Source organism: Pinus tabuliformis, chromosome 7 (assembly GCF_031772625.1).
Source record: "Pinus tabuliformis cultivar Carrire ecotype Pingquan chromosome 7, CPIR1, whole genome shotgun sequence".
Classification (NCBI taxonomy): domain Eukaryota; kingdom Viridiplantae; phylum Streptophyta; class Pinopsida; order Pinales; family Pinaceae; genus Pinus; species Pinus tabuliformis.
This window is the reverse complement of record NC_142293.1, coordinates 582,465,874-582,493,207: the sequence shown is the minus strand read 5'-3', so window position 1 is coordinate 582,493,207 and position 27,334 is coordinate 582,465,874. Positions and strand designations below refer to the sequence as shown.

General features: G+C 36.1%; 1 protein-coding gene and 2 pseudogenes across 2 annotated transcripts; 2 read left to right on the top strand and 1 right to left on the bottom strand.

The window, feature by feature from the left end:
- Positions 1-8,193: 8,193 nt before the first annotated feature.
- LOC149248768 (uncharacterized) lies at positions 8,194-10,686 on the top strand (annotated as a pseudogene).
- A 935-nt stretch (positions 10,687-11,621) lies between these two features.
- LOC149248766 (WAT1-related protein At1g21890-like) lies at positions 11,622-17,264 on the bottom strand. 2 transcript variants are annotated; one of them, XM_089458542.1, is made up of 7 exons: positions 16,897-17,264; positions 13,325-13,387; positions 13,115-13,231; positions 12,732-12,936; positions 12,466-12,624; positions 12,110-12,261; positions 11,622-12,022 (listed from the first exon to the last, which is right to left on the bottom strand). In XM_089458542.1, the coding sequence occupies exons 2-7, from the start codon at positions 13,369-13,371 to the stop codon at positions 11,851-11,853; spliced, it is 852 nt and encodes a 283-aa protein (XP_089314668.1). In that variant the 5' UTR covers positions 13,372-13,387; positions 16,897-17,264; the 3' UTR covers positions 11,622-11,850. The 2 variants fall into 2 exon arrangements, with proteins under 2 accessions (XP_089314668.1, XP_089314667.1); XM_089458541.1 differs by lacking the exon at positions 16,897-17,264 and adding an exon at positions 13,507-13,851.
- LOC149248767 (uncharacterized) lies at positions 13,713-15,704 on the top strand (annotated as a pseudogene).
- Positions 17,265-27,334: the final 10,070 nt, after the last annotated feature.

Genomic DNA, 27,334 nt, shown 5'->3' with positions numbered 1-27,334 from the left:
CCAACTGGAGCTATCTTCTTAAGTGCCTCATTTTCCTTTTTCAAATTGTTAATCTCTTCCATGGTAGTCATAAGTTGAGCAAGGAGTTCTTCTACAAAGTCCTTTTCATTCTTTTCATCTTCTAGGTCTGCTTCAGCCTTGATGTCATCATTCTTTTTAGCTTCTATGAAGGATTCAAGATCTCCATCTTGATTGATGGTCATGGTAAATGTTCCTTTTGAGTGAAGATCATGAAGTTTGTCCCATATATCCTTTGCTGATGAATGTTTTCCAAGATTCTTCTTTACAGAATCAGGTAGCCCATTCAAGATTGTCTTTGCTGCTTTTGCATTGTACTCCTTGGATTCTCTATCCATCTTGCTATCATCAATCACTGATTCCCAAATTTCGATCCCTTGAGATTGTAAGAAAGTCCTCATTTTTACTTCCCATATATAAAAGTTCCCATTGAACCTTGGAGCCTCAAATAGAATTCTTTCAAATTGATTATCTTCTATTTTAGTAGTAGAGGGAGACACATCCTTAGGAGGATTGGAGACTTTCTTCCTTGACCTCGCCATTTGACTATGTATCTAAAATAACTGACTGCTTCTTCAACAGCAACATAGAAAATTAGCTTGAGAAATACCTTGGATTTTTTGACTGAGTCTTCACTCTGCTGGAGAAGCTGTTGCAGCATGAAATCCTTCCTTCAGCTTCTTTGATGCCTTCAAAGAGCCTGGACAAGCTCTGATACCACTATTGGGAATTTTCTGTTTAATTAAACAAAAATAACATGAACAGAATAGTAATACTCTGTTTTGCCACAGGATCAAAAACTGAACAGAACAATGCTCTGTTTTAACACAACGGAAACTAAAAATGTTTTGCTACAGACAGAATTTCGGCTTGCTGAAGATAGAGTTTCAACAACACAAAAAAAAACTTATGTTCATTAATAGGAAACCAACTGTTACATAAATCATCTTCCTCGCACAGAGGGATTTCACAACTTCTTGTTACAAAAGCATGTTCCTCTTAACAGTGGGATTTCACAACCAGGGAACGCTTCAGTTCCACACAAACAAATTTACTCTGTCTTTGCTTTGAAATTTTACACTGCTGTGTGTAAAATTTCTTACATTCACTGCTGTAACAAAAAACTTACATTTACGCTTCTGCGTATTACCCTTTGCATATTCAACAACCAAAAACTTTCTCTGCACTGTTGTGCATTCCCATTACATTGCTATTCTACGCTGCTGCGTATTACATTTCATGTTCAACAACAAACAGAACATTCACACTGCTGTGTGTAAAAATAAACTTCTTACATACCTTGCATTCGCACTGTTGTGCGTTAAAATTTCTCACACTTGCTATCGCGCTGCTACGCCTACCTTACATTTCATGCTCTCAACGAACAACACAAAACATAACACACGTTGCTGCGTGCTCCCTCTCATTTTCAATGAACAACTACTCCATTAGAATCACACTGCTGTGCCTCACATGCATTTTATATGCAAACAACAAAAACTACATTCATATGCGCTGCTGTGCTTCTACCCTCTCTCACAACAGACAACCACAAAAAACATTACATTCAATATTTGCACTCTTGTGCATTTTTCCCTTTCCGCGCTGCTCCATCTACCCACCTTACATTGCATATATAATTGCAACTAAGAACTAAAACATAACAATACATTTTTCTATGCCATACTCCCGTAATTAATAAAATTAAAAACTTACCAACATTTACTGACCCCGTAGTAAATTTCATTAAATTACTTTGCTGACAAAATTGGCGATCAACGGGAATTCGCTTCACGTCAAGTTCATGAATTACTCCATGGTGCAGGTCTGTACGCAACCATTGATTCAATCGGACGACTATCAGTCGATATCGGAGGTCCTTCAAAAAAAAATGTGCCGCTACTGCCATAACCATTGAATTTTGCGATTTGTGATTTGCGATCAGATCGCATCGCAGAACTGCAATCGGCAGACATAGAAGCAAAACCTTAAAACATATATAATGCAATATGCAATTTGTGATCAAGTCGCATCGCAATATCGTAATCCGCAGAAAACATAGGGGCGCAACAGGATAATGTGCGATAGCGATCTGCGATTTGATCGCATCGCACAATCGCATCACAAATGAAGAAAACGGAAATGGCGGGGAATTCCAATAGCGGTTTTCTGCTGCATGGCAAGCACTACAGTTGGAATTATCATTTCAACAATTTAGATAGTTCCTACCTTTTAGATATATGAAAAATAATTACAAAATATAAGCTTATATATATATATATATATATTATTAAAAATTTTCAAAGCAAATATATATTTTTTGTCCCTGCCCCTTGCGGGGCTGTAGGGACTATAATAATCGGTTTTTAATTCGGCTATTAATTGACACAGAAACCAATCAGTTTTTTTCCCGTTAAAGCAAAATTTTAGTTTTACATTTGAATGAATATTGTTTCTTATCCAATAAAAAACTTAATTAGACTTTGCCGTCTTATCTAGCCTCATATCGAGGCCAAACTCAAAATAACTTGCGATATATTTCTTAGATTGTCCAACAATTCTATAACATACGCTTCTGTGTTTTAATGTTAGCATTAATTTTCTAGCGTTTAATGTTAGAGATTAATATGGTTCTTTCGGTGATCTTAGACATATATCTGAAAACAAAACAAGTGGCAAGTGGCATGTCGATGCATGAAAACAAAACAAGTGGCATGTCAACGCATGAAAACAAAACAAGTGGCATGGAATGAAATAGCCTACATTGTTCAGAGTCTGTGGTTCCTCTTTTGCGAAGTTAGGTTTTTACGGGAGTCGCAGTTCAGTGGAAGATCTGTAGTTGAGCTGATAAAAGCATGGGAGTTCAGAGCTTCCTTATTCATGAGCTGAGTTGATATAGATGGGAATAAGAGGGAGCGCTAGTAAGTAGTTGTTCACGGCCAAGCATACATGGTCTCAACTTGGCATGGCCTCAACTTGGCCTTCAGCAAGAATGCAACAACGCGCACACCCACATCATTGGAACGTATGCTGAAACGTCCAATCTCTTCAAGGATTTATGTCTCTGGTAGAATCCACAGCAATTTACAGTCAATTGTTTTGAGTAAAGCCGAGGAACAAAGAGGGCTAAGTTAGATTTGGGCCAAAGAAAATACTGAATTTGTTTATTTTCTTGAAACTAGTTCTATTCATGCTTATATTTATTTATTTTCTTCAAACAATTTTGTCCCTGCTTGGCTTTCATTTACACCATTTTAAATGTTTAAATTGCACTATCTATAATATGCAATGTTTATTCTGACCTCCTATGCTCGGTAATTTTTGAATATACCATATTAGATTGAATGTTTTTTATATAACTGCGTTTGCGTTTTCTCTGTGAAACCTTCGAATGATATTTCTCGTAGAGTTTCCATTATTTCTCGTAGAGTTTTCATTTCTGGTATCTGGAAACTTAAGTTCTGAACTGTAGTTTCTCGTAGAGTTTCCATTTCTGGTATCTGGCAACTTAGGTTCTGAACTGTAGTATACCGATACACCTTCGCTTACTCACGATATTAGGTTGTATACTACTTGCAAGACTTCTGGATCTACTATTTCTTTTTCACCTTTGGCTCAACCTGAGCCTTCAACTGCTCTGGCCGCCATTCCTAGAATTTTGTGCATGCCAAGAAATCTTTGGTTGATGTTCTTGGTAGTGATGGCGCGAGCAAGCACGCGGCTGCATCCAGCGCGTTATCACTTCCTTGGACAGACAATCTGTAATGTTTTCGAATGTTGTTAAACAATGTATATAAAACCAGAGAGCAATTGATTTCAATATAAATCACATCCATATGAGATATTTTTGCTTTCTTTAATTTTTTGGAAACCTAAGGGTGGTTGGCCAGATCGTATCAAAAGAAAATTCACAAATTCACTTTGTTTTTCGCTCTTTGTTTGTTTTCTAGGTAAATACCAGAATGCATATCTGGTCAGAATGAGTATTAATGAATCAACAATAATTAACTACTATTTGAATAAAATGAATTCGCAATAAATTCAGAGATTGACTGATATTTTTCCATTTCTCTAAATTTCCACACGTCTTAGTGCGACCACTTTTCCTTATGGCGTCAGCTAGCGCGACAACGCGATCAGGAGATCTCAATAGGGTGGCTTTGTAGCCTCTATTGGGATAACCAACCCTTTTCTCATTGAATCAAAAGTGATATTAGAGGGACCCTCAGACGTTGTTGGCAAGAACTCGCCAGATAATAATCCACTTACTAGATTTCAAGTTTTGTCAAACATTTCTATAATCCGATGAACAAAACTTAATCCTATGAACAAGACTTCAATGAGATGCAATATAGTTAAGGATTCTACCCCGCCTGTTGAAGCCTTAACTAGAATGCGAGTTTTGTAGAACATTTCTGTAATCCGATGAACAAGATTTGAACAGACCTCACAGTTGTGAGACAGAATTAACTACTTGATTTAAAATCAATTGCAATTTTTTTATTTGACTCGAAATCTGAAAATTACAATCTATAGAACAAGTCTGACAACTTCAACTATTTACTTTGGAAATTAAAAAACAGAACAGATGCCCACACTTATGCTTTCTACTTTCATTATTGTCGTCCACTTGTTATATTCACTCATTCACTTTCACCGTCTCTCCACTTTGTATGTCGACTGAGTCTCGATCTGTCGAAGAAGGAATTGGATCTTTATAACAATCAAGAACTTTCTACTTTCACACTTATGCTTTCTACTTTCATTATTGTCGTCCACTTGTTATATTCACTCATTCACTTTCACCATCTCTCCACTTTGTATGTCGACTGAGTCTCGATCTGCCGAAGAAGGAACGGGATCTTTATAACAATCAGGAACTGGCTGCTGCTTATGGGTATACTGCTGACATGGATGGTGCTTTTGCCCATTTGCTGGATCTGCTCATATGGATGTTGCACTTGTGGATTTGATGTTGCTCTTGTGGATTTGTTGACATGGATGTTGCTCTTGCGACTTGTCATGTTGTTCTTTTACATGCGCTGAGAGACTCTGGATACTTGCCCTTGTGGATTTGTTGACATGGATGTTGCTCTTGCGACTTGTCATGTTGTTCTTTTACATGCGCTGAGAGACTCTGGATACTTGCCCATATTGAATAGGGACTAGCTGCCATGCCGCCTACATTGTTTGTTATTGAAACACATTCTGAAAGTCATGCTCAGGCTCACGCAAGTTTTCAGATATCTTGGAAAATGATTGAGAACTAACTTTCCAAAACAAATTAGTAATTCAAGATTAGGGCCCTTTATAGCAACAAATTAAACCAAACTACTAATTTAATATAGTATAAACATTTCAATATATAACATTTAGATATTTCCCCCCTTTCAAAATATATATAAGTAGACTAAATTAATAACATCCTTGACTTTAGCACGCTAACGCGTTCTCACTTGTATTTACCGACTCACCAGCTGTTCACCGACTGAGTCTATGCTTTGGGATTAGGACATAGACATCACCTTATGTCTTATTTATTCTCCTTTTCTTCATCAATGAATGCATACGGATCGCTATACCTTTGTGCTTTGCTGTTGGTTCAGGTGAGGATAGTGGCTAATCTACGGGTTCGTCATACACAGGAAGCAGAGCAGTAATGAAGCAGGTCACGAGATCGAACCCGAATCTGTCAATTCCCTCCAGAAGCAGAAGTGTATTGAGAGATCAAGCCTTGGCAGCCCTGTGCTTTCACGCCCCCGTTATGGTCGGAGATTTCGCAGCGAGACATGGAAATTGTGACGAGGATCTTCAAGGCCTCCCGGCGTGGCTGTTGAAGGCCTCCCAGCGAGACATGGAAATCATAACGAGGGCGCTGGTGACGGAATTGAACTCCCGACCAGACGAAAGATTCGTCGCCAGCACATCGAACAAGGAGAGCGCTCAAGATTTAACGAGCGAGGTGGAGTTGTCAAGATCATGTAATAATCAGAGATCCATTCCGACCCTCAATGAATTCATCGGCAAAAGGAGGTCGCGAATGTAGATCTTTGCGTTATGAATTAGGTTCCTTGTACTTAAATTTGCAAAATTTGATGGCAATTAAATGTAACAAATTTAAATGGGTAGGAGACTTTTTATTTTGCTGGGATCAATGCGATAACTATGTCAAGCAGGGAAATATCTGCAACGCATCTCGTCATAGTTTATTATTATGAAAATCCGTTAATTGAAGACATTTCTATTCTGTGTGGTTAAATCAAAGAGTTTGCTCTGATAAATATCCATTAAATTAATTTATGATATTTCTACTCTCTGAGCCTTTTTATTTTGCTGGGATCAATGCGATAACTAAGTCAATCGGGAAATACCTGCAACGCATCTCGTCATGACGTTATTTCTACTATATGGGGTTAACTGCAAAATGAATTTAATACCTTGCTCCTAAATATTAGGAAGTCTTTAATATAAAATTTTGTTAATCTAATGTATTTCAAAACTCATTTAGTGCCTTTGCTTTTCATTCTCTGCCGAACAATATCCACAGACTCTGATAACTGTTAAAGTTTATGTAATCATTAACATTAGCCTCTATCATTGTGGTGTGTCTTAATAGCTGCAAATTCTATCAACGCTCTTCCAATTCCTCTTTTGGGGAGCTGGTTTCTAGTTGAATTATTCTGGGAAATATGCCATGGGCTCAATTATATGGTTTTTATAATAGTTTAATTAAATTTTGACAGAGTGACATTATTAGGAATCCCATATACTTATACATCATCATATTTTTACTTGAAGAGCGAAAAAAAGAGGAGCACGTCACTTTAGTTCAAGGTGACGTCGTCACGCGCTATATTTATAGTAAAAAAAAATTCACATCCACGTAAATGTTGATAAAACCTAGTTTCGTGTCATGTAAATCTTTTAACATTGACTAGAACAGGAAATGACACATTCGCCTTCGATTTAAATCGATTTGGGTTGCTTTAGGGTTATTGACTTTTATTTTTAAATTTTAATGTACGATTGACTTTTATTTTTAAATTTTAATCGATAATTGATTTTTATTTTTAAATTTTAATTGAGGATTGACTTTTATTTTTAAATTTTAATCGACGATTGACTTTAATTTTTAAATTTTAATGGATGGTCTCATAAATTACGGAAGTCCATGATCTACGGTTGAGGCGAAAAGGACGCATAGCTCTAGTCTTAGTTCATCATCGACGGTTGAGGCGAAAGGGAACCCCAACTGCGGAAGGAATAAACTAGCATTTGCACCAGATGTTGCAAAGAAAACGCCGTAAGGCATAAAGTGCGGAAATCCATTATGTATAGTCTCTAGAGAAATCACAATGTTTCCATGAAGAGTTTCAATGATTGGTAGAAAAGATAAACATCAAACCACACGAAAAGAGTCATAGTCCAGGAACGATGTGGATACACTCCAGATAAACATATTTCAGAATTTATGTGTTAGATGCGACACTAAAAGAGAGTCATAGTCGAGGAAAGATGCAGATATATTCACAATAAACATTATTTCAGAATGATATACTCCCAATAAACACTATTTCAAAATTTCTTGTGTTCGATGCGATAGTACATTCGATTTCTTTGAAGGTTTTCTATGTTATGTGACGTACTGAACATAACAATTGAAAGGAATGGTGGGTAGGAGCTTTCTTTCCACCGTTCGACCTCCTCCATTTCCTCACAGCAATCTTCTTCTTCCTACAATTTCCAATGACCATAATATGAAAAAACATATTTAAGTTCATAGAATTGAAGTAATTTGATGGGAATTTATATGAAAAAACACAATTACATGTTAGGCTTATGGAATCGAAATTAATTTGATAATAAATTCTGGGAATATTTTAGAATTTGAGAATATGATAGAATCTACCTGGTCAATTTGTTTGACCTGTTTCACCTTAATCTTATTTGTAATCTCTCTAAGATTCTCATATTCTACAATATTCATGGATCTTGAATCTACTCAAAACCTACCATATTCATGGATCCATGAAATTCTAGAAAAGTATTTAACTTTAAAGTTTAAACTTAGATGGGGCATCCAACAATAGCAATGATGCCCCTAGCCAAGATGGGATAGTGGAGATGTTTAGAGATCCATCTCTTAAAACTAGGTCTGGGGATCGCCAATCAGCAATGGCCAGAATGAACAGAAAAAACCCTTCAGCCAGGGACCTAGATGAGAGGTTTTTGAAAATCCTGAAGATTTTCAAGTGGGGACCTGATGCTGAAAAGGCCATAGAAGTCCTACTGCTGAAGGTAGATCACAGATTGGTTAGGGAGGTTTTGAGCTTGATGTAGAAATTGGTGTAAAGTTACAGTTTTTCAAGTGGGCTGCCAAGAAAAAGAATTTCAAGCATGATTCCACCACATATATGCCCCTTATCCGTTGCTTAGCGCAGGCGGGACTAGTGGGGGAAATGTGGCAGACAGTGCAAAAGATGGTGAAAAGTGACTGTAGCATGAATCCTAGCATATTGTCTGAAATTATTAGGATACTAGGCAAGATAAAGATGGTGGAAAAGGCCCTTTCCATATTTTATCTCATCAAGATAGAGAAGTGCAAACCCAATGTTTATGCTTATAATTGCATGTTTAGTGTGCTGATGAAGGCAAATTGTCATGATAAGGTGCAAGAGCTTTACAGTGAAATGTTCAATGAAGGGAAATGTTTTCCCGATACGGTAACTTATACTATGCTCATCTCCAACTTTGGGAAACTTGGAGATGTGGACTCTACGATTAAGCTTTTTGAAAAAATGAAGGAGAATGGTCTGCAACCTAGTGCGAAGATCTATACGATCCTGGTTGGAAGTTTGTTTAAATCAAACAGATGCATAGAGGCCTTGAAGTTGTTCCAGGAAATGAAGGATACACGTTGTACACCGAATGTGTTTACATACACTGAAGTAATAAATGGGCTAGGCAAAGCAGGGAGAGTCCAAGAGGCATACAGAATATTTCAAGATATGCAGAAAGATGGTTGCTCTCCCGATGTGGTCATGTTCAACAAACTGATCGATATCATGGGTGATGCAGGCCTACTTGATGATGCTCTGAAGCTATTTGGACAGATGGAAACTGTAGGATGCAATCCTACTGTGGTAACATATAACAGCGTCATGGAAGCTCTTTTAAAATCTAACAATCCATCGGAGGCGTTGCATTGGTTTGAGAGAATGAAAGGAAAAGGCATTGCTCCAAGTTCATTTACATATTCCATTCTAATTGCTGGTTTATGCAAGGCGAACAGATTGGAAAAGGCATTGATGCTTCTTGAAGAGATGGACGAGAAGGGGTGTAAAGTTACAGTTTTTCAAGTGGGCTGCCAAGAAAAAGAATTTCAAGCATGATTCCACCACATATATGCCCCTTATCCGTTGCTTAGCGCAGGCGGGACTAGTGGGGGAAATGTGGCAGACAGTGCAAAAGATGGTGAAAAGTGACTCTAGCATGAATCCTAGCATATTGTCTGAAATTATTAGGATACTAGGCAAGATAAAGATGGTGGAAAAGGCCCTTTCCATATTTTATCTCATCAAGATAGAGAAGTGCAAACCCAATGTTTATGCTTATAATTGCATGTTTAGTGTGCTGATGAAGGCAAATTGCCATGATAAGGTGCAAGAGCTTTACAGTGAAATGTTCAATGAAGGGAAATGTTTTCCCGATACGGTAACTTATACTATGCTCATCTCCAACTTTGGGAAACTTGGAGATGTGGACTCTACGATTAAGCTTTTTGAAAAAATGAAGGAGAATGGTCTGCAACCTAGTGCAAAGATCTATACGATCCTGGTTGGAAGTTTGTTTAAATCAAACAGATGCATAGAGGCCTTGAAGTTGTTCCAGGAAATGAAGGATACACGTTGTACACCGAATGTGTTTACATACACTGAAGTAATAAATGGGCTAGTCAAAGCAGGGAGAGTCCAAGAGGCATACAGAATATTTCAAGATATGCAGAAAGATGGTTGCTCTCCCGATGTGGTCATGTTCAACAAACTGATCGATATCATGGGTGATGCAGGCCTACTTGATGATGCTCTGAAGCTATTTGGACAGATGGAAACTGCAGGATGCAATCCTACTGTGGTAACATATAACAGCGTCATGGAAGCTCTTTTAAAATCTAACAATCCATCGGAGGCGTTGCATTGGTTTGAGAGAATGAAAGGAAAAGGCATTGCTCCAAGTTCATTTACATATTCCATTCTAATTGCTGGTTTATGCAAGGCGAACAGATTGGAAAAGGCATTGATGCTTCTTGAAGAGATGGACGAGAAGGGCTTTCCGCCTTGCCCTGCTGCCTATTGTAGTTTGATTTATGCACTTGGTAAGGCACGTCGTTATGATGCGGCAGTGGAATTATTTAAGGAAATGAAAGAAAACAACACTCCTTCCAGCTCAAGGCTCTATGCAGTGATGATTAAACACCTTGGTAAAGCAGGGCGTATTGATGCAGCCATTAAACTGTTTGAAGAAATGCAAAGTCAGGGATGTATTCCTGATGTGTATTCGTACAATGCATTAATGTCTGTCCTGGTAAGAGCAGCCATGGTTGATGAAGCTCATTCATGGCTTAAAAAAATGCAAGAATCCAATGAATTGTTGAAGATTAGAGGCTAGGAACTAGCCAAGATCATGGGTAGGAGCTCTGAAGGCACTAAAAATGGGCCTATAGGGAACCCCCTGTTTGTGGATCTTTGGTAGCCCATAGATTTCTCTGAGTTTGCGTGTATGAGGAAAAAGCGTTGTTGGATGGAGGGATCTATAGAAGAAAATTTAAGGACTTTAGTGACAAGATGGGTAATGGAATTGATGGGGTTTTTGGGGAGGATTTTATAGGAAGTAGAATGAAGAAGATCAAATAACTTAGATTTATAGTCAGAAGAGTTCATGATGAAGGTCGCATTACCTTTATCAGCCTTAAGGACAAGGACGTCAGGGTTATCATTAAAACACTTAATGGCTTGGAATTCATTTTTGGATAAACTGGGCTTGGGAGGTTTTGCCTTCACTAGAACTCTGTCACATTCTTGACGAACTTATTAAGCCTTATGAGACGCAAGACCACTCACAAAATTTGTCTTTTTTTTTAAATCATTTGTCAAACACTCACAAATATCGAAATTAAAATGCCCTCTACCAAAGGAATTATGTTACATCAAAGCCCACTCATCCAAAAAAAATTAGAAATAAAATTTCCAGAAAATTAGGAAATTATTTTTGAATTTACAAAAAACTTAGAATATTCAACATTTTCTAGAAAACTTTAATTAAAATTGCAAAGACTCACAAATACTTGAGTCAACAAAGTTTGACCACAATTAAAAAAAGATGCGTTAAAACCCACTTTACACTTAAACTCTACCATAAACACTGAACAACCTTTACACTTAAACTTTCCCTAAAACATTAGTTAAAATTACCATAAGTCCCAAAGTAATTAAAAATCAACAAACTTTAACCACAATTAAAAAAAAAATACCTTAAAAGCCATTTTACACTTAAACTCTCCCATGCAAACAATGAACAACCCTTTACACTTCGATTCTACAATGTGAACAATAAACAACCACTTTACACATCAATTCTACAATGTGACTGATGAACAATTAGTGGCTATGCTTCACCGGAAAAAATCATAAAAATATCACCAACAAGAATCCAAATGGTAACATGTTTACACTACTGGGATTCCCATGTAGGCGGTCTTGAAACTTTGTCAGGTTACCCTGGAGATTTGTGACCAGATTCTGTAAAATAGACTAATCAGAAATTTCTGTCGCCTCATTTTTCTAATAGTGGTTCCTTAATGCCAATGTTGCAATCACTGATGTTGTTATTGGATCCATCTGCAGCCTTCCGCGTTTCTGTGTTTCCCACGAAGTTGTCACCATCATTTGCCTTACCCCATAGTACACTATACAATCCTGCGATGATAAAAATGGTTCCCAACAAACTGCAAAATATGCAGAAGCTATTAGTAAAGCGGGTTCAACCCAAGAACTTGGAAAAGACATGGCTGCAGTAATATGAGAGATCTGACCTTCCCAGACGATATTTGACATGAAGGATCAGGGGTTCTAATATTGCAACCAATATTGTTGACGTTGGATTGAACATTGCAGCAAAGATAGGTCCCTTTAGACGGATACAATAAGTTTGTACAAAGAATGCAAATGCAAAACATAGTATTCCCTGCACCATGTTTAGAAACATAAAGCTGGGTTATTTTTATTTGAATGGTAAATTCTGAGAATATCTCAAATTTAAATGAATAAGACTAAATATATTTATAAAAATTACAATCTGCAATCTAGTTAAGCTCAACAAACTAGAAATCCATAAACTAATTCATGAAAGAAAACATTTTAACAAAACAAAGATAGATCAGATGCTAACAGAGTAGACGATGCTAAAAAGCTGTATGTCCCACTTTAGCTTCCAAGCAGATGCCTTTGGTTCAAAACATAAAGCTACCAAAGCACATTGTACAGTTCCTTGCACCATCATTATAGCTGTTAATGAAAATTCAGCTGGATATTTCTGAACAACTGGAGCCTGTATTCAAAACAAGAACAACACAAAAATACACATATGTGATGTTTCTAATACTGAAAAGATGATTGCCTCTTACGGTGTGCAAGCATGAAGAAAATTATAAGTACCTGAAATGTAAGCCACCCAGACCAAAACAAACAGCTGGCAAACAGCATTAAGGCCCCCAGTATCCATGTGTTATGAAGAACCCCACTAAGCCCCACGAGAACAGGGCCTTTGTAGAAGGTCATCAGCATTGCACCACCCACACACACAATGGTGCCTACAACTTTTGCTTGGCCATATTTGTTCCTAATATCAACTTTCTCTATTCTGCACAACCCATGTTAATCAAACCAGACTGCATTGCACTGTAACTACCAAGAATCATTATCTTTATACTTTGATTGTCTGGATTGCTTTCATGAATCTGAGAAAACTAATCTTGGAGAGACAAATTGCAATTTTGTTTCTCTGTATGGAATTGGGATATATAAAAACAGATGAGTACCTAAATGTTGTGGCCATCACAAATGTGACAACAGGAATGAGATTTGTCGTTGCAGTAGCAAATGTGGCGGAAGTGTATTCCAGGCCTGCAAAGTACAAATTCTGAAATAGAGTGGTCCTGCAATAGTATTTTGACAATGTGGATTCACTGGCTAGTCAATTAATAAAGCAACAGAGTTTGCAGTTGCAGAAATTTTCACTACCTACTCACCCACAAAGTGCAAGAGCAAAAATCTGCCAGAAAATGGCACAGGTCATTGCTGGGCGTTTATTTCTGAAAGATAAGAAAATGTATTACATCAAAAAGAGCATATTTATCAGAACAGCTAAATTGGCGACCGCCATGAAAATCAAATCAAAATTCCATATTTACCCAAACATAATATTACGTACTTTTCAAGAAAATAAGCAAAAAGAGCAATGGCTACTGTAGCAACCACCAGCGTGTAGGCTACGAAGATAAAATGACTCATTCCATCATCCAGAGCAACTCTGGTAATGATATTCATGCCTGCAAGGCATGCTTGAACTGCAATCTGAGCTATGTGGGGTTTGAATTGGCCCAACCAGCTAGCCATTATTTCTCTCCCGAGATTCAGATGCTACTGGTGCTACCCAGAAGCCCAGGAAAACCAGGAGAAACATCTCAAATATAGTATTCCTTAACCAAACTAGAATTCAGTAAAATACGAGTTTACCTACTAGGCTTACACACAACTACTTGAATTGAAGGTTAGGTGTCGTTCAAGTCGCAGAATAGGACTTTCAGTGGAATAGTAGACGCAACGACGAGTCGTGACGTTGGCAATGAGGGACTGGCTGTCGCACGAGTTTTTGTGCTTCCTGTGTATGACAATCAATCACCAACCTCGGACCTAGATGAGAGGTTTTTGAAAATCCTGAAGATTTTCAAGTGGGGACCTGATGCTGAAAAGGCCATATAAGTCCTACTGCTGAAGGTGGATCACAGATTGGTTAGGGAGGTTTTGAGCTTGATGTAGAAATTGGTGTAAAATTACAGTTTTTCAAGTGGGCTGCCAAGAAAAAGAATTTCAAGCATGATTCCACCACATATATGCCCCTTATCCGTTGCTTAGCGCAGGCGGGACTAGTGGGGGAAATGTGGCAGACAGTGCAAAAGATGGTGAAAAGTGACTGTAGCATGAATCCTAGCATATTGTCTGAAATTATTAGGATACTAGGCAAGATAAAGATGGTGGAAAAGGCCCTTTCCATATTTTATCTCATCAAGACAGAGAAGTGCAAACCCAATGTTTATGCTTATAATTGCATGTTTAGTGTGCTGATGAAGGCAAATTGTCATGATAAGGTGCAAGAGCTTTACAGTGAAATGTTCAATGAAGGGAAATGTTTTCCCGATACGGTAACTTATACTATGCTCATCTCCAACTTTGGGAAACTTGGAGATGTGGACTCTGCGATTAAGCTTTTTGAAAAAATGAAGGAGAATGGTCTGCAACCTAGTGCGAAGATCTATACGATCCTGGTTGGAAGTTTGTTTAAATCAAACAGATGCATAGAGGCCTTGAAGTTGTTCCAGGAAATGAAGGATACACGTTGTACACCGAATGTGTTTACATACACTGAAGTAATAAATGGGCTAGGCAAAGCAGGGAGAGTCCAAGAGGCATACAGAATATTTCAAGATATGCAGAAAGATGGTTGCTCTCCCGATGTGGTCATGCTCAACAAACTGATCGATATCATGGGTGATGCAGGCCTACTTGATGATGCTCTGAAGCTATTTGGACAGATGGAAACTGTAGGATGCAATCCTACTGTGGTAACATATAACAGCGTCATGGAAGCTCTTTTAAAATCTAACAATCCATCGGAGGTGTTGCATTGGTTTGAGAGAATGAAAGGAAAAGGCATTGCTCCAAGTTCATTTACATATTCCATTCTAATTGCTGGTTTATGCAAGGCGAACAGATTGGAAAAGGCATTGATGCTTCTTGAAGAGATGGACGAGAAGGGCTTTCCGCCTTGCCCTGCTGCCTATTGTAGTTTGATTTATGCACTTGGTAAGGCACGCCGTTATGATGCGGCAGTGGAATTATTTAAGGAAATGAAAGAAAACAGCACTCCTTCCAGCTCAAGGCTCTATGCAGTGATGATTAAACACCTTGGTAAAGCAGGGCGTATTGATGCAGCCATTAAACTGTTTGAAGAAATGCAAAGTCAGGGATGTATTCCTGATGTGTATTCCTACAATGCATTAATGTCTGGCCTGGTAAGAGCAGCCATGGTTGATGAAGCTCATTCATGGCTTAAAAAAATGCAAGATCGAGGATGTAAACCTGATATTAGTAGCCATAATATAGTTTTGAATGGTTTGTCTAAGGCAGGTGGGCCGAGAAAATGAAAAATTCGGGGATTCAGCCAGATGTCGTATCTTACAACACAGTTCTTGGTGCACTTAGCAATGCGGGCATGTTTGATGAAGTAGTCAAATTAATGAAGGAAATGACTTCTAAAGGATTTTCGTATAATTTGATTACATATTCTTCAATATTAGAGGCTATGGGCAGAGTTGATGAAGACTGCAAACCATTCATTCAATAAGGAGGTCTTTTGATTGTCCTGTGCTTCCTGGTCAATAGTGATGGTTGCATTCGTGGCTTGGCTTTCTGGTTTCAGTGGGGATGATGGATTTCCTGAACGGTGAACCTCACGCAAAATGAGAGTTGCCTTGCCACTGTTTCATATGTCTGGAATATTACCATTTTTAATTTCTTTATCATCTTGATTATTACCAAAAACATGCAGGAATCATGTTCAGAGTAAGCTTCTTATACAAAATGGAATCTGTATTGTGGCCATTTTACACAGGTCATCCTGGTAAGCATATTTTGCTGTTTGCTTATTTTCTTGTCATCTGAGCAGCATTATCCTTCCTGTACTAATTAAAGTCCCCAACTATAAAAGATGCAACTCACAGAACCTAATGACGAAGTAAGAAAGGAAGACTAGACTGCATCCCTGGAAATAAACAACTCCTGTCTGAAATCAACAACCAACACAATCTAGAGAAATATTATTATATCAACCATCAAAAACAGTCTGTACAGAATGGGAGTTGCAGTTAACCAAATGTTTTACAATGACTTACTTCCACATCATTAACTGATCATGTGTAATAGCACAGAAGATAAACGGTTATGTTGCTCTTTCTATAAGGCTTGGCCCGATTAGATTTGTATCAACTAGTTGAAAGGGTGATCACTTAATGAGGGTTTTTGTTATCATTAACCTACTCATCCTAATTGTTTCTTCTCGGGTAAGGTAGGTGCCCTACAAGCCTGGGTGGTCAAAGGTATCCATGGAGAAGGCTTATCAAAAGGGTAATTGCTTAACAAGGTTTGCTGGTATAGTTATCCTGCTTGGGTTAAACTTTAAAGCATAGCTAACATTTTTAGCTGAGACAGGCCAAAAAATTTGAAAATTTGTGAATAATTCAATGCTGTATTATTCACTTCTAATTGGATCTGATCTGGTTGCAATACAGGCCAAAAATTTTGAAAATTTGTGAATAATTCAGTTTAGCTGTATTATTCAGTTCTAATTGGGTCTGATCTGGTTGCAGTATTGTTTACTATTGAAACTAAATCCCCAATTTTAACCTGAATTATGTTTCAAGTGTTAAATCCCTAAGATCCTTGGTTGTGCCCAGATTGCTGTCTGTGGAGGCTGATTTGAGAGACATGCTGTTGACGGACGATCAGCCATGAATTGAAATGTCAAATCAATATGCATACTCACCGGATGCAACGCTGCTCTTCTCTTGCTGAGTTCGGCACTGGATAATGACATAGGGATCCATGTTACCTGCAACCACAGCCACATTAGAGAAAAATTAAATCAAAGATCCAACTGAACATACACCAGCACACATAATTCAGCGGTCTCTTTAACAATATTCGAATCCAAAGATTTATCAGATCGCCTAAAACGCAAGAGATTGGCTCGGATGATAGAGGAAATCAGTGTTTTGCAGCCCCTCGGCAGTGTTTTGCAGCCCCTCGGCGTTGACGAGCAGCACCTCCAGAGTTCCCCTCGGCATCTTGATTCTTTTCCTTCTACCTGCTGAAGTCGATAATCACAGATCGGGTCCTGGAATATAGTATCGCCGAGCGAGTAGCGTCTAGCGAGGGCAACCGTCTATCTGCTATCTGCGGGGTCGCATCGTATACCGCTCTAATCAATTGGATGGCTAAGATTGTTTTGATCGTCTAACATTTAAATCAAAGGCTCATAAATGTACACGTAAGTTAAGAGGAAAGTTGATTTCAAATGGAAACGCCTTACGGCGTAATAAAAATAATAATAATAATTTTAAGCAAAATAATTTTGTGTGCCATGGATCGTTGGTTTCGTTGAAGTTTGCGATGGGCGACTGTTTTATTCAACACACTTGGAGCGAAATAATTTTGTGTGCCATGGGGAACTGTTTTATTCAACTTGGAGTGAAACAATATTGTGCTGCCAATCGTACGTTTCCACCCGCCTGTTGAGAGTGTCCGTTTCTCCATCTTCGCTCCGCTCCAATTCTCTGCCCCTCGGAATTATGTTCGATCAACTAAATGTTTCGATTCCCTCTACTAGCGATCGGCTTTTATGGGCTTCCCATAAAGACTGCTCAATGATCTTGGACGGTCAAAGCTACCACTCCCTCCTCTCTTTTGTTGGAAATATTAATTTCAATCAATGCCTCAAATATTTTTTCTTTGTCTTGCAGGTTCGAGAATATTGTCCTAGAGAAGCCTTTTTCTCTTAGCTTGAGCTTGATATGGCCTCGCGGTGTCATTTTTGCTGAATCCATTTGGTGAGGTCCTTTTCTGTCGGCCATATTCCAATAGACTTACATATTAGTGTATGGTATTTCATATAACTTCTATATCACTCCAATTTGTTCATCTTTATGATGAATCTTGGGGACCGGTTCTGACATTCTGTTTGTTTCTCTCGCTTGTTTTTGGTTACTGATATTTTGGCATGATTCCCCTGCCGCCGAGTCTCGATAGGAAGGGATCTCTACCCCCTCTCCTCCTCTGTGATTCCACTCTATTTCCTAGTCTCTTGGGTCTACAGCTTTTCAATGGTCTGCAGTTTTTTGGCGGGCGCAGTACCATTTAGCTCATGGCTTCCTAGCCATTAGGGTTGCAGAGCTCAAAAGCTCATAATTGAGGCAATACATATTGAATGAAAAACTTCAGTTGAAATTGTATATTGATATATACCTACGGGAGTAGAGAATATGGCGACAAGGTGTTCTATTAAAGCATTTCGTGGTGTGAAAATCACTCGTTCAAAACTTTGTGGGGAAAAACAACCATGCTAAGGGTTGGTGCGGCACACACTAAGTGCAACCTTTAAATGATTTTGATTGCTTAGATGCCCCTAAGTTGCGAATTATATCAAGGCTCATATAAACTAACAAAGAAAGAAATTCTATAATGAGATATAATATTTAGAAGAGAAGATAAAGAATAATTTAAACAATCTTAAAAATTAAGTTTGATTAAAATATCATTATAATTATAAAAATATAAAAACTTTATTAATATATTAATTTTAATTTAAAATCTTTTAATCATAAAAATAAATAATTTTATATTCAATTTAATTTTTTTTAATGACATAAATTTTTTTCCCGTGCTACATTTTTATAATTATGTCGATAAGAATGTTTATTTTGAAATTAGGCTTCCATACTTTATTTTAAATCAAGATCTATTAAGTCTAGAGCTAATAGGGATCTAAGATAATACTATTTCATTTCATAACAGATTTCATTAAGCCTTTTAATAGGTTTCATGATAAAAAATAACATGGAAAAATATGATGGACTTGTGAACAACTATCAATAAACTCCTCAAATAACTAACGCAAACTTATCTTAACCAGTTTACGACCTAAACATTTATTTTTATTTTTATTTGGCCGAGTCACCATAACATTACATGTTGAAATTGTAGCAAGAAAAAGGCTCAATTTTGACTTGTGCTTTAGTCAAATTGAAAAAATCGAATTTTCACATCAACAAGACAACTTGGAGTTACTTAACTTGTGTGACATGGCTTTTTCTACCAGTTTACTTAGTAACTTTGATTTATAGGCTAGAAGTAGCGTTGTGCATGTATTGATTGCCAAGATTTAGCAATATAGTCAAGTTATTGTTAATTAAACTTAGTTAACTGAGCTCTAGTCACCTAGTTAAATGATTTGAAGGTAAGTTGTGTAGCCACGGTTATTGTTAACTCATGGATCTCTCAGTTAACTAGTCAACCAACTAAAAATAGACATAGTCATGCGTGGAATTCAAATTGGCTAGTTGAGTGGATGGAAAATGCACTTTTTTATTTATATTTGTATACTTTTGAGTGTACATTGCTTTTTCATTGAGAAGATGATCAATTCCTCATGCTATTGTGCAATTAAATCAGGAACTTATCCTATTCTTTTAGGGGCTAATTCCTCCAGGAATGCACAAGGAAATAGGAGGTTAGCAGAGGATTGAATTGGCTAAGTGTTGGCCAGAGAAGGTCAGGAAGCAGGAGAATAGGATTGCAGTGCAGGGTGTGCTTCAAAGTTGAAGCAAGACATTGTAATTTTTTCTCTTTTCATCAAAATTAATGAAGAGCAGTGGAGGGGTTTTTCTAAGTTGGGTTCCCCTTTAAATCACTAAGTACTTGTGGTTTTTCTTGTTTCATGTCTATGCATGTTGTTCTAAATCATTATTTCCATTCCACATAATAGTAGAGGAAATTTGTAATCTCTTGTTTTCAGTTTGAATTCATCAGTAGTAAAAAATTTCTATCAAATTTCTACATGGTATCAGAGCCCTAAAATCACATTAAACCCAGTATTTAGAATTTGTTCCTCAAGAATTTCAAAATTATAGCTTTATTGTAGCAACCTTTTTTTAGATTTGGGAGAATGTCTTTGAACAGACTGAGATTGGAATATGCCCAAGAGTTAAGTTTGAATTTTGAGCTTTGAACATATTTGGGACTGTCATAAGTGCCCTAGGAGTAACAATCTCGAGCAAACAAAATCTTAAAAAGTGGGAAGTCCTTGAATTCCTCATGTACAATGATCATCGAAGAACTAATGTTTTTTTAGGAGGCATACTTATGGAGCCCTAATTCATGGGAGATCCAAAAGACCATATGTGAAAACTTCTTAATGGATCTAGAAGGTTACTAGTGGGAAGATCTATGAGCCAATGTTTAGTGACATAAGAAGGAGTTGTGATCATTGATATTGGCATATTCAGCAGAATATAGATTTTCCCACATGGAGATCGAGACTCATAAGGAGTTTAGTTTTAGATGGAGCAGCCCTATGGAAGCTAGTACTTCAGGATCTAGGGATATTAGACTCATTATTACAGTAGTTGCAGTAGCACCGCAAAAGAAACAACATAATAGTCCCAATAGTAGTATGAGTACATCATATTTCACCATTCATGCATCTATACCTCCAATATTGAGGTGGGGCAATGTAGAACCTTAGTCCCATAGTTGCAAATATTTGGGAATGGTCTATAGGAGAGAAATAACAGTTGCAATATGCCCCTCTCATGGATCATTACACTAACTACAGGGGCTCACCATATTCAGTATCAGAAGGATCATTATCAGTTGATGTAGCCAAATCTTGAGCAACAGTTGTAGACTAGTTGCAGTCAGATCTGAAGGAGCAAATAGCAGTATTGATAGCAGTGCAAGAGGCAAAGTGCATAATCAACAACATTGTAGTTTTCCTAGGACACAGTGCAAAGACTAGTAGCAATCAGATGCTTAGGAGACAGTTGTAGCTCAGAGACAGTTGATTCAATATTTTGGATGTTTCTCACTTGTAGTTATTGCAGTACCTATAACAACAGTGAGATGGAGTTTTGTTACAGTACATTCCTACAGGAGATGGATTGGGGTGTGCAAAGACCTTTTCTTGGTAGGAGTGAATGTTAAAATTGTAGCAAGAAAAAACTCAATTTTTACTTGTGCCTTAATCAAATTGAGCAAATCAAATTTCCACATCAGCAGTACAACTTGGAGACAATTAACTTGTGTGACATGGCCTTGTCTATTAGTTTACTCAGTAAATTCAAGTTATAGGATAGAAGTAGAATTGTGCATGTAGTGATTGCTAAGATTTAGCAATCTAGTTGAGTTATTGTTAGTTGAACTCAATTTACTGATCTCTAGTAACCCGTTGAATCAATTGAAGGCCAGTTGAGTAGTTATGACTGTGATTAACTCATTGATCTGTCAGCTAACTAGTTAATAGGCTAAAAATAGACATAGTCATGCATGGAATTTGAGTTTCTTAGTTGAGTGGATGGAAAAGGCATGTTTGTATTTATATTTATATATTGGTGAATGTACAATTCTTTTGCACTGAATAGGTGATCAATTCCTCAAGGTATTGTGTAAGGAAATATGAATTTTCTCCTATTTTTAGGGGCTAATTCCTCGAGGATTTTGCCAGGAAATAGGAGGTAAGCTGAGGATTGAATTGGCTAAGTGTTGGCTAGAGCAGGTCAGGAAGCATGAGAACATGATTGCAGTGCAGGGCGTGCTTCAGTGTTGAAAAAAGACATTGTAATTGTTTCTCTTTTCATTTGAATTAATATGAAGTAGCGGAGGGGTTTTTCCAAGTTGGGCTCCCCTATAAATCACTGAGTACTTATGTTTTTTCCTATTTCATGTGTATGCATGTTGTTGAAATTGTGATTTCCATTCCACTGAATAGGAAATTTGTAATCTCTTTTTTTCAATTTGAATTCATCAGTATTAGAATTTTTTTTATCAAATTTCTACATTACATTTAATGACATAATGTTTTACAACATCAATACTATACTAGGATGTAGAGAACCTCTTAGTGAAATTATCAACTAAACTCGATCTGTTATAAATTTGGATCTACCAAGTGCCCAGAGGGATCAAGTCTGGAGGTAAGATGAATCTAAGTTGGTACTCTTGCATTCCACAATTGATTTCCATAAGCCTTTAAATAAGATTAATCATAATAAATAACATGAACTAATAGTATGAGCTTGTAAACCTTTATCGATAAAGCCATCAAATGACTAGCTCAAACCTATATATAATTATTATCTTTTAATTTTATTTTTTATTTTTTCAATCTTAATGTTGACTGAGTGAACATAACATAACATTAATTACATAATAGGGTTGTAGAGTGTCTCTCTGCGCGATAACATTGAGGTGGATAATAGGTATTTAATATTTATGAAATATTTAAAATATTCTTAATAATAGTACCACATCAAAGGTTAATAATTATCTCAAAACGAGTTATGTCTTTCTATCATTTTAATTAAATGATTAATTAAAAGAAATGTCACATGAAATGAGTTATGGTTTATTGGGCATATGGTATTGATAACCAATAGTATTGTGGTGTGGTATTGTAACAAAGCCTATTTAAAAGTAAAAAATATCCATGGTAAAGTGGGGTTGTATATCTATAATTAAGAATCCAAAATCTTAATTTTAATATCAATAATTATCACGTGAATGGTAGGGATTTATCCACACGAAATATTATAGAATATTGTTTGTAGTAATAAAAAATGAAAGGTTTCATTCATCTCAAGAGTAGTTATGTCCTTTATTTCATTATAATTAAATTGATTAATTATTTAAAAAAACATATATAATATAAACATGAATTATGGTCTTTTAACATGCAATATTAATAAGCCATGGTGTTGTAAGAAGTCCTAATTATTGAGTATTAATAAGCTGTGGTATTGTAAGAAATCCTAATTATTGAGATATTGTAATGTTATGTTATGTAAACATTTTGACTAGGTAAAATTAAAATTAAAATACAAACCAACCTAGATCCATTTTAACTCGAGATTAACCAAGCACAAGGGATCAAATATCTTTCCACTGTAAAAGAAGTTTTCACCTCAAGATATTTGATCCCTCTAGGTAAATTGACTATTTTAACTCAATTTATTTTAATTATTAATTTTTTAATTTATTATATTTTTATTTTTTTTATGTAATTTGACCAACTAAAAATATTTACATACAATAAATTACAACATCTCTTCCATAGTGAGTTGGAGAGCACCTACACAATTAAAAAGCTTAATCTATATATATATATATATATATATATATATATATATATATATATATATATATATATATATATATATATATACAAACCTAGATTTATCTTAATTCTAGATCTATTGATTTGAAATGGTGCAGATTAGTAAATTTGTGCTAATTCCCCATTCAGAATAAAACTGAAGATTTTATCATTTGCTTATCAAGTGCTTAAGGATTAACTATTTTTTCTTAATTAATTGATTCCCATGAGAGTTTCTTATCTAAATGTTATAAACAATTTAACATAAAACATATGTTGAACAACAACAAAATAATAGAAACGAACATAAAAATTAAACACACAAAACAAATATTTGATAAGGAGTTCACCCCTCCTGGGCTACATCTCCTTGGTCGAGCTTCCAATGCTTGAGTCTCTCTATTAAGCTCAAAATTATAACAAAAGTGTGTTTACAATGCTCAAATTCCTCTCAAACTTGTCTCCATGGGTTCAGAATAGCCAAAACTACTATAATTGATTATTTTTCTTCATTTAGATAAGAACTAAGGAAGTTGTGAACTCTCCTAGTTCTCCCATAATTTGCTCAACAAATTCCCCTTTTTTGACCACTAACCATCAAATTCGACCTGAAATCCGCCAAATTTTACCACATTTCGCCCACCCGGAGCCATACTTCCCAATGGGTTCAGAAATCGCAATCACAATCAGCGTTGGTGGAGAGATTAACGAAACAACTCCTTTAAAAAACTGTGATCACCGATTTTCAATGGCGGACTTAACGATTTATGCACCATGGTTCATAATAATTTCGCATCTTGTATCTATCAGCTTGTCACAATTGGTGCGAGATGGATAAATTCCTTAACAACTTGTTGTTTGCCGCTGCGAATTGCGAACTGCGATGAATTGTGAGACACAAACCTTCCATACATTGCAACATATTCTCTTTTTGCATATGGTTTCATCAACATTTCTCTATCGGCACAAGCAGGGTGATTCTTAACAAGACTTCCTGTTGTGATGCGATCCTTGCGATATTGCATATCGCATCCCGGCTGGATCGGGATCCGATTTTTAACATGAAACTTATGCCGATGTGATTCGATGGGCCGATTTGCGGGACCAACGATACAGTGACACTTGGCGCCTCCTAATTGGCTGAAGAGACTTGAACTTGCTAACTGTGGACTTATTTTGCCTGTTTAGCAAACTGATGAGAACTCATTTTGGGAGGATATGAACTCTGTTTTCGATGAAACAAGTTGTGTTGAATTCAAATTGTTGTGATATATCCAACCATGCAGTTTCCAATCCATTCTATGCACTGTGATATTTGGGCATAAACTTGAGCACCTCATCATCTATGGAGCCCTAGGAGGGATCAAATCTCTTGAGATGTGAACCTTTTCTCAAATTCTGTACTAAAAAATGAGGTATTTTCTTGGAGATATTTTATTCTTCTCCATCATTGGTAGTTCCGAAGTTAAGATCGATCTAGTCTTGTAGGTTAGGAATCTATATGAGAAAGTGGAATTAGATTTTTGTAATTAAGATTCTTCATCACTGATAGTTCCGAAGTTAAGAAGGATCTAGTCTAGTAGGTTAGGAATCTCTATGAGAAAGTGGAGTTAAGTGTTCATAATTAAAAATCTTGTTACATGCTTTTTAAATGTATGTGTTTTTAAGTCATATATTAATTATTTTTATAATTTAAAATAATAATAATAACTCAAAATAGATTTAGAAATTAGCTGAGTTTTATGGCTTTTTTAATCATGGCAATGTGTGATGTATTGTGAGGTAAGTGTTTTGATGTTTATCAAGCCATGTAATTTATATGGTTGTGTGTGTTTTAGATGCATATATGCTGAACTTATATATCGATTATTTTCAATAATAATAATAATAATAATTTTTTTAGTTCATTTAATTTTTTCCTTGCTTTAATTCTTGGCAATATGAGATATATCATGAAGTAAGTTTTGATGTTTATCATGGATTGCTGCCTATGTGCATTTACTAACCATTTAATTTATATGGTTGTGCTAGATTCATTCTCAAAGGAGAACTAAAACTATCTACTATTCACAACTATTGTTCTTACTCACAAATGTTGATTAGGTCATCACTATTATTTAAAGAAATATATTTTCTTTACAACGAGATGTCTAAGTTTTCAGGCATTAATTTCTTTTCTTAAAAAAAAAAAAAATCCAATACCTACTCTTAAAATGAGTATATATTTTAAAATTAACTTTTGTTGAAACTAAATATATAATGTAAGTATTTTTCCTCAGCAAATTTTATTAAAATAAAAACAAAAAACCAAAAGTTTTATACTTATTAACATGGTCTAAAGTTTTGTAGAAACTAGATCAACTTATACATTTAAAAATATAATTCAAATAATATAAGGTTATAATTTTATCAATATATTAAAATTCTAATATCCATCATTTAATATTAAATTTTTTATTTTCAAATTAAATTATTTTAATAAATAAAAAAATAATTACACAACATTACTACAAGTAAGTTTCTTCAAAATAACGCTTCCTTTGAAACATTATCTTAAATATCTTGGAAACATTATTTAAGATATCTTAGAAAACGATTTACAACAAAATTTCCAAAGCAAAACAAATTAATATGTTATAAACCTTTCAATATATATGACATTTAGATAGTTCCCTGCTTTCTAGATATAAAAGCCTTTTATTATATAGAAAGATAATTACAAAGTATAACTCCATATCTATATCTATATATATATTCAAATACATTATTGTTAGATGTTTTCAAAGAAAATATATCATTTTGTTATTGAAACAAATTATTATTAGAATTTCTCAAATAATACTTTACCTGTCAAGCAAGTTTGCAGATATGTTAGAAAATGATTGAGAACTAACTTTCCAAAACAAATTAACAATTCAAGATTAAGCCCTTTATGGCAACAAATTAAACCAAATTACTAAATTTATATATCATAAACATTTCAATATATATAACATTTAGATATTTCCCCACATTCAAAATATAGGTAGAGTAAATTAATAGCATGCTGGACTTTAGCACGTTAACGCAATGCGTTCCCACTTGTATTTACCGACTCACCGACTGAGTCTATGCTTTGTATTCAAAGACTCACCGACTCCTTTCTTATTTATTCTCCTTTTCTTCATCAATGAATGCATACGGATCGCTATACCTTGGTGCTTTGCTACGGGTAGTGGCTAAGGGACGCGTTCGTCTCACACGGGAAGCAGAGCAGTGATGAAGAAGGTCGTGAGATCGAACCCGAAGATGTCAATTCCTTCCAGAAGCAGAAGCGTATTGAGAGATCAAGCCTTAGCAGCCTGGCGCTTTCAGCCCCCTGTTACAGCCGAAGATCTCCGAGCAAGACACGGAAATTGTAACGAGGATCTTCAAGGTCTCACGGCGTGGCTTTTGAAGGCCTCCCAGAGAGACGTGGAAATAATAAGGAGGGCACTGGTGACGGAATTGAACTCCCTACCAAACGAAAGATTCATTGCCAGCACATCGAACGAGGAGAGTGCTCAACATTTAATGAGCGAGGTGGGGTTGTCAAGATCATGTAATAACCAGAGATCCATTCCGAACCTCAATGATTTTATCGGCAAAAGGAGGTAGCGAATTTAGAATGGAAAGTTTACTTCAAAGTTCAAACTTCAAACCCATTTTTCCCAATATGAAATCTGTTCAAACGCAATGTTTTTCTTAGACTACAACTTTGTGTTATGAATTAGATTCCTTGCACTTCAATTTGCAAAATTTGGTGGCAATTTAATGTTACAATTTATTAAATTTAAAAGCTATTTGATAATTTTGTCAGGCCAGGCAGTAATTCCATAAGGCAAAAATGATTCGACTGTGTTATTCCATCAGGTAGGTGTTTGTTATATACATGAGGGAGAGACTGTTCAGTTCATCTCCCGATGACTCTTCATATTTCTAATTTATTTATTTACATAAATTCACCCAATCACAAGGATTAGGTGTCAACATTCCCCCCTTAATCTGAAGGGGTGTTAGTGAGTCCAAGCATCATTAT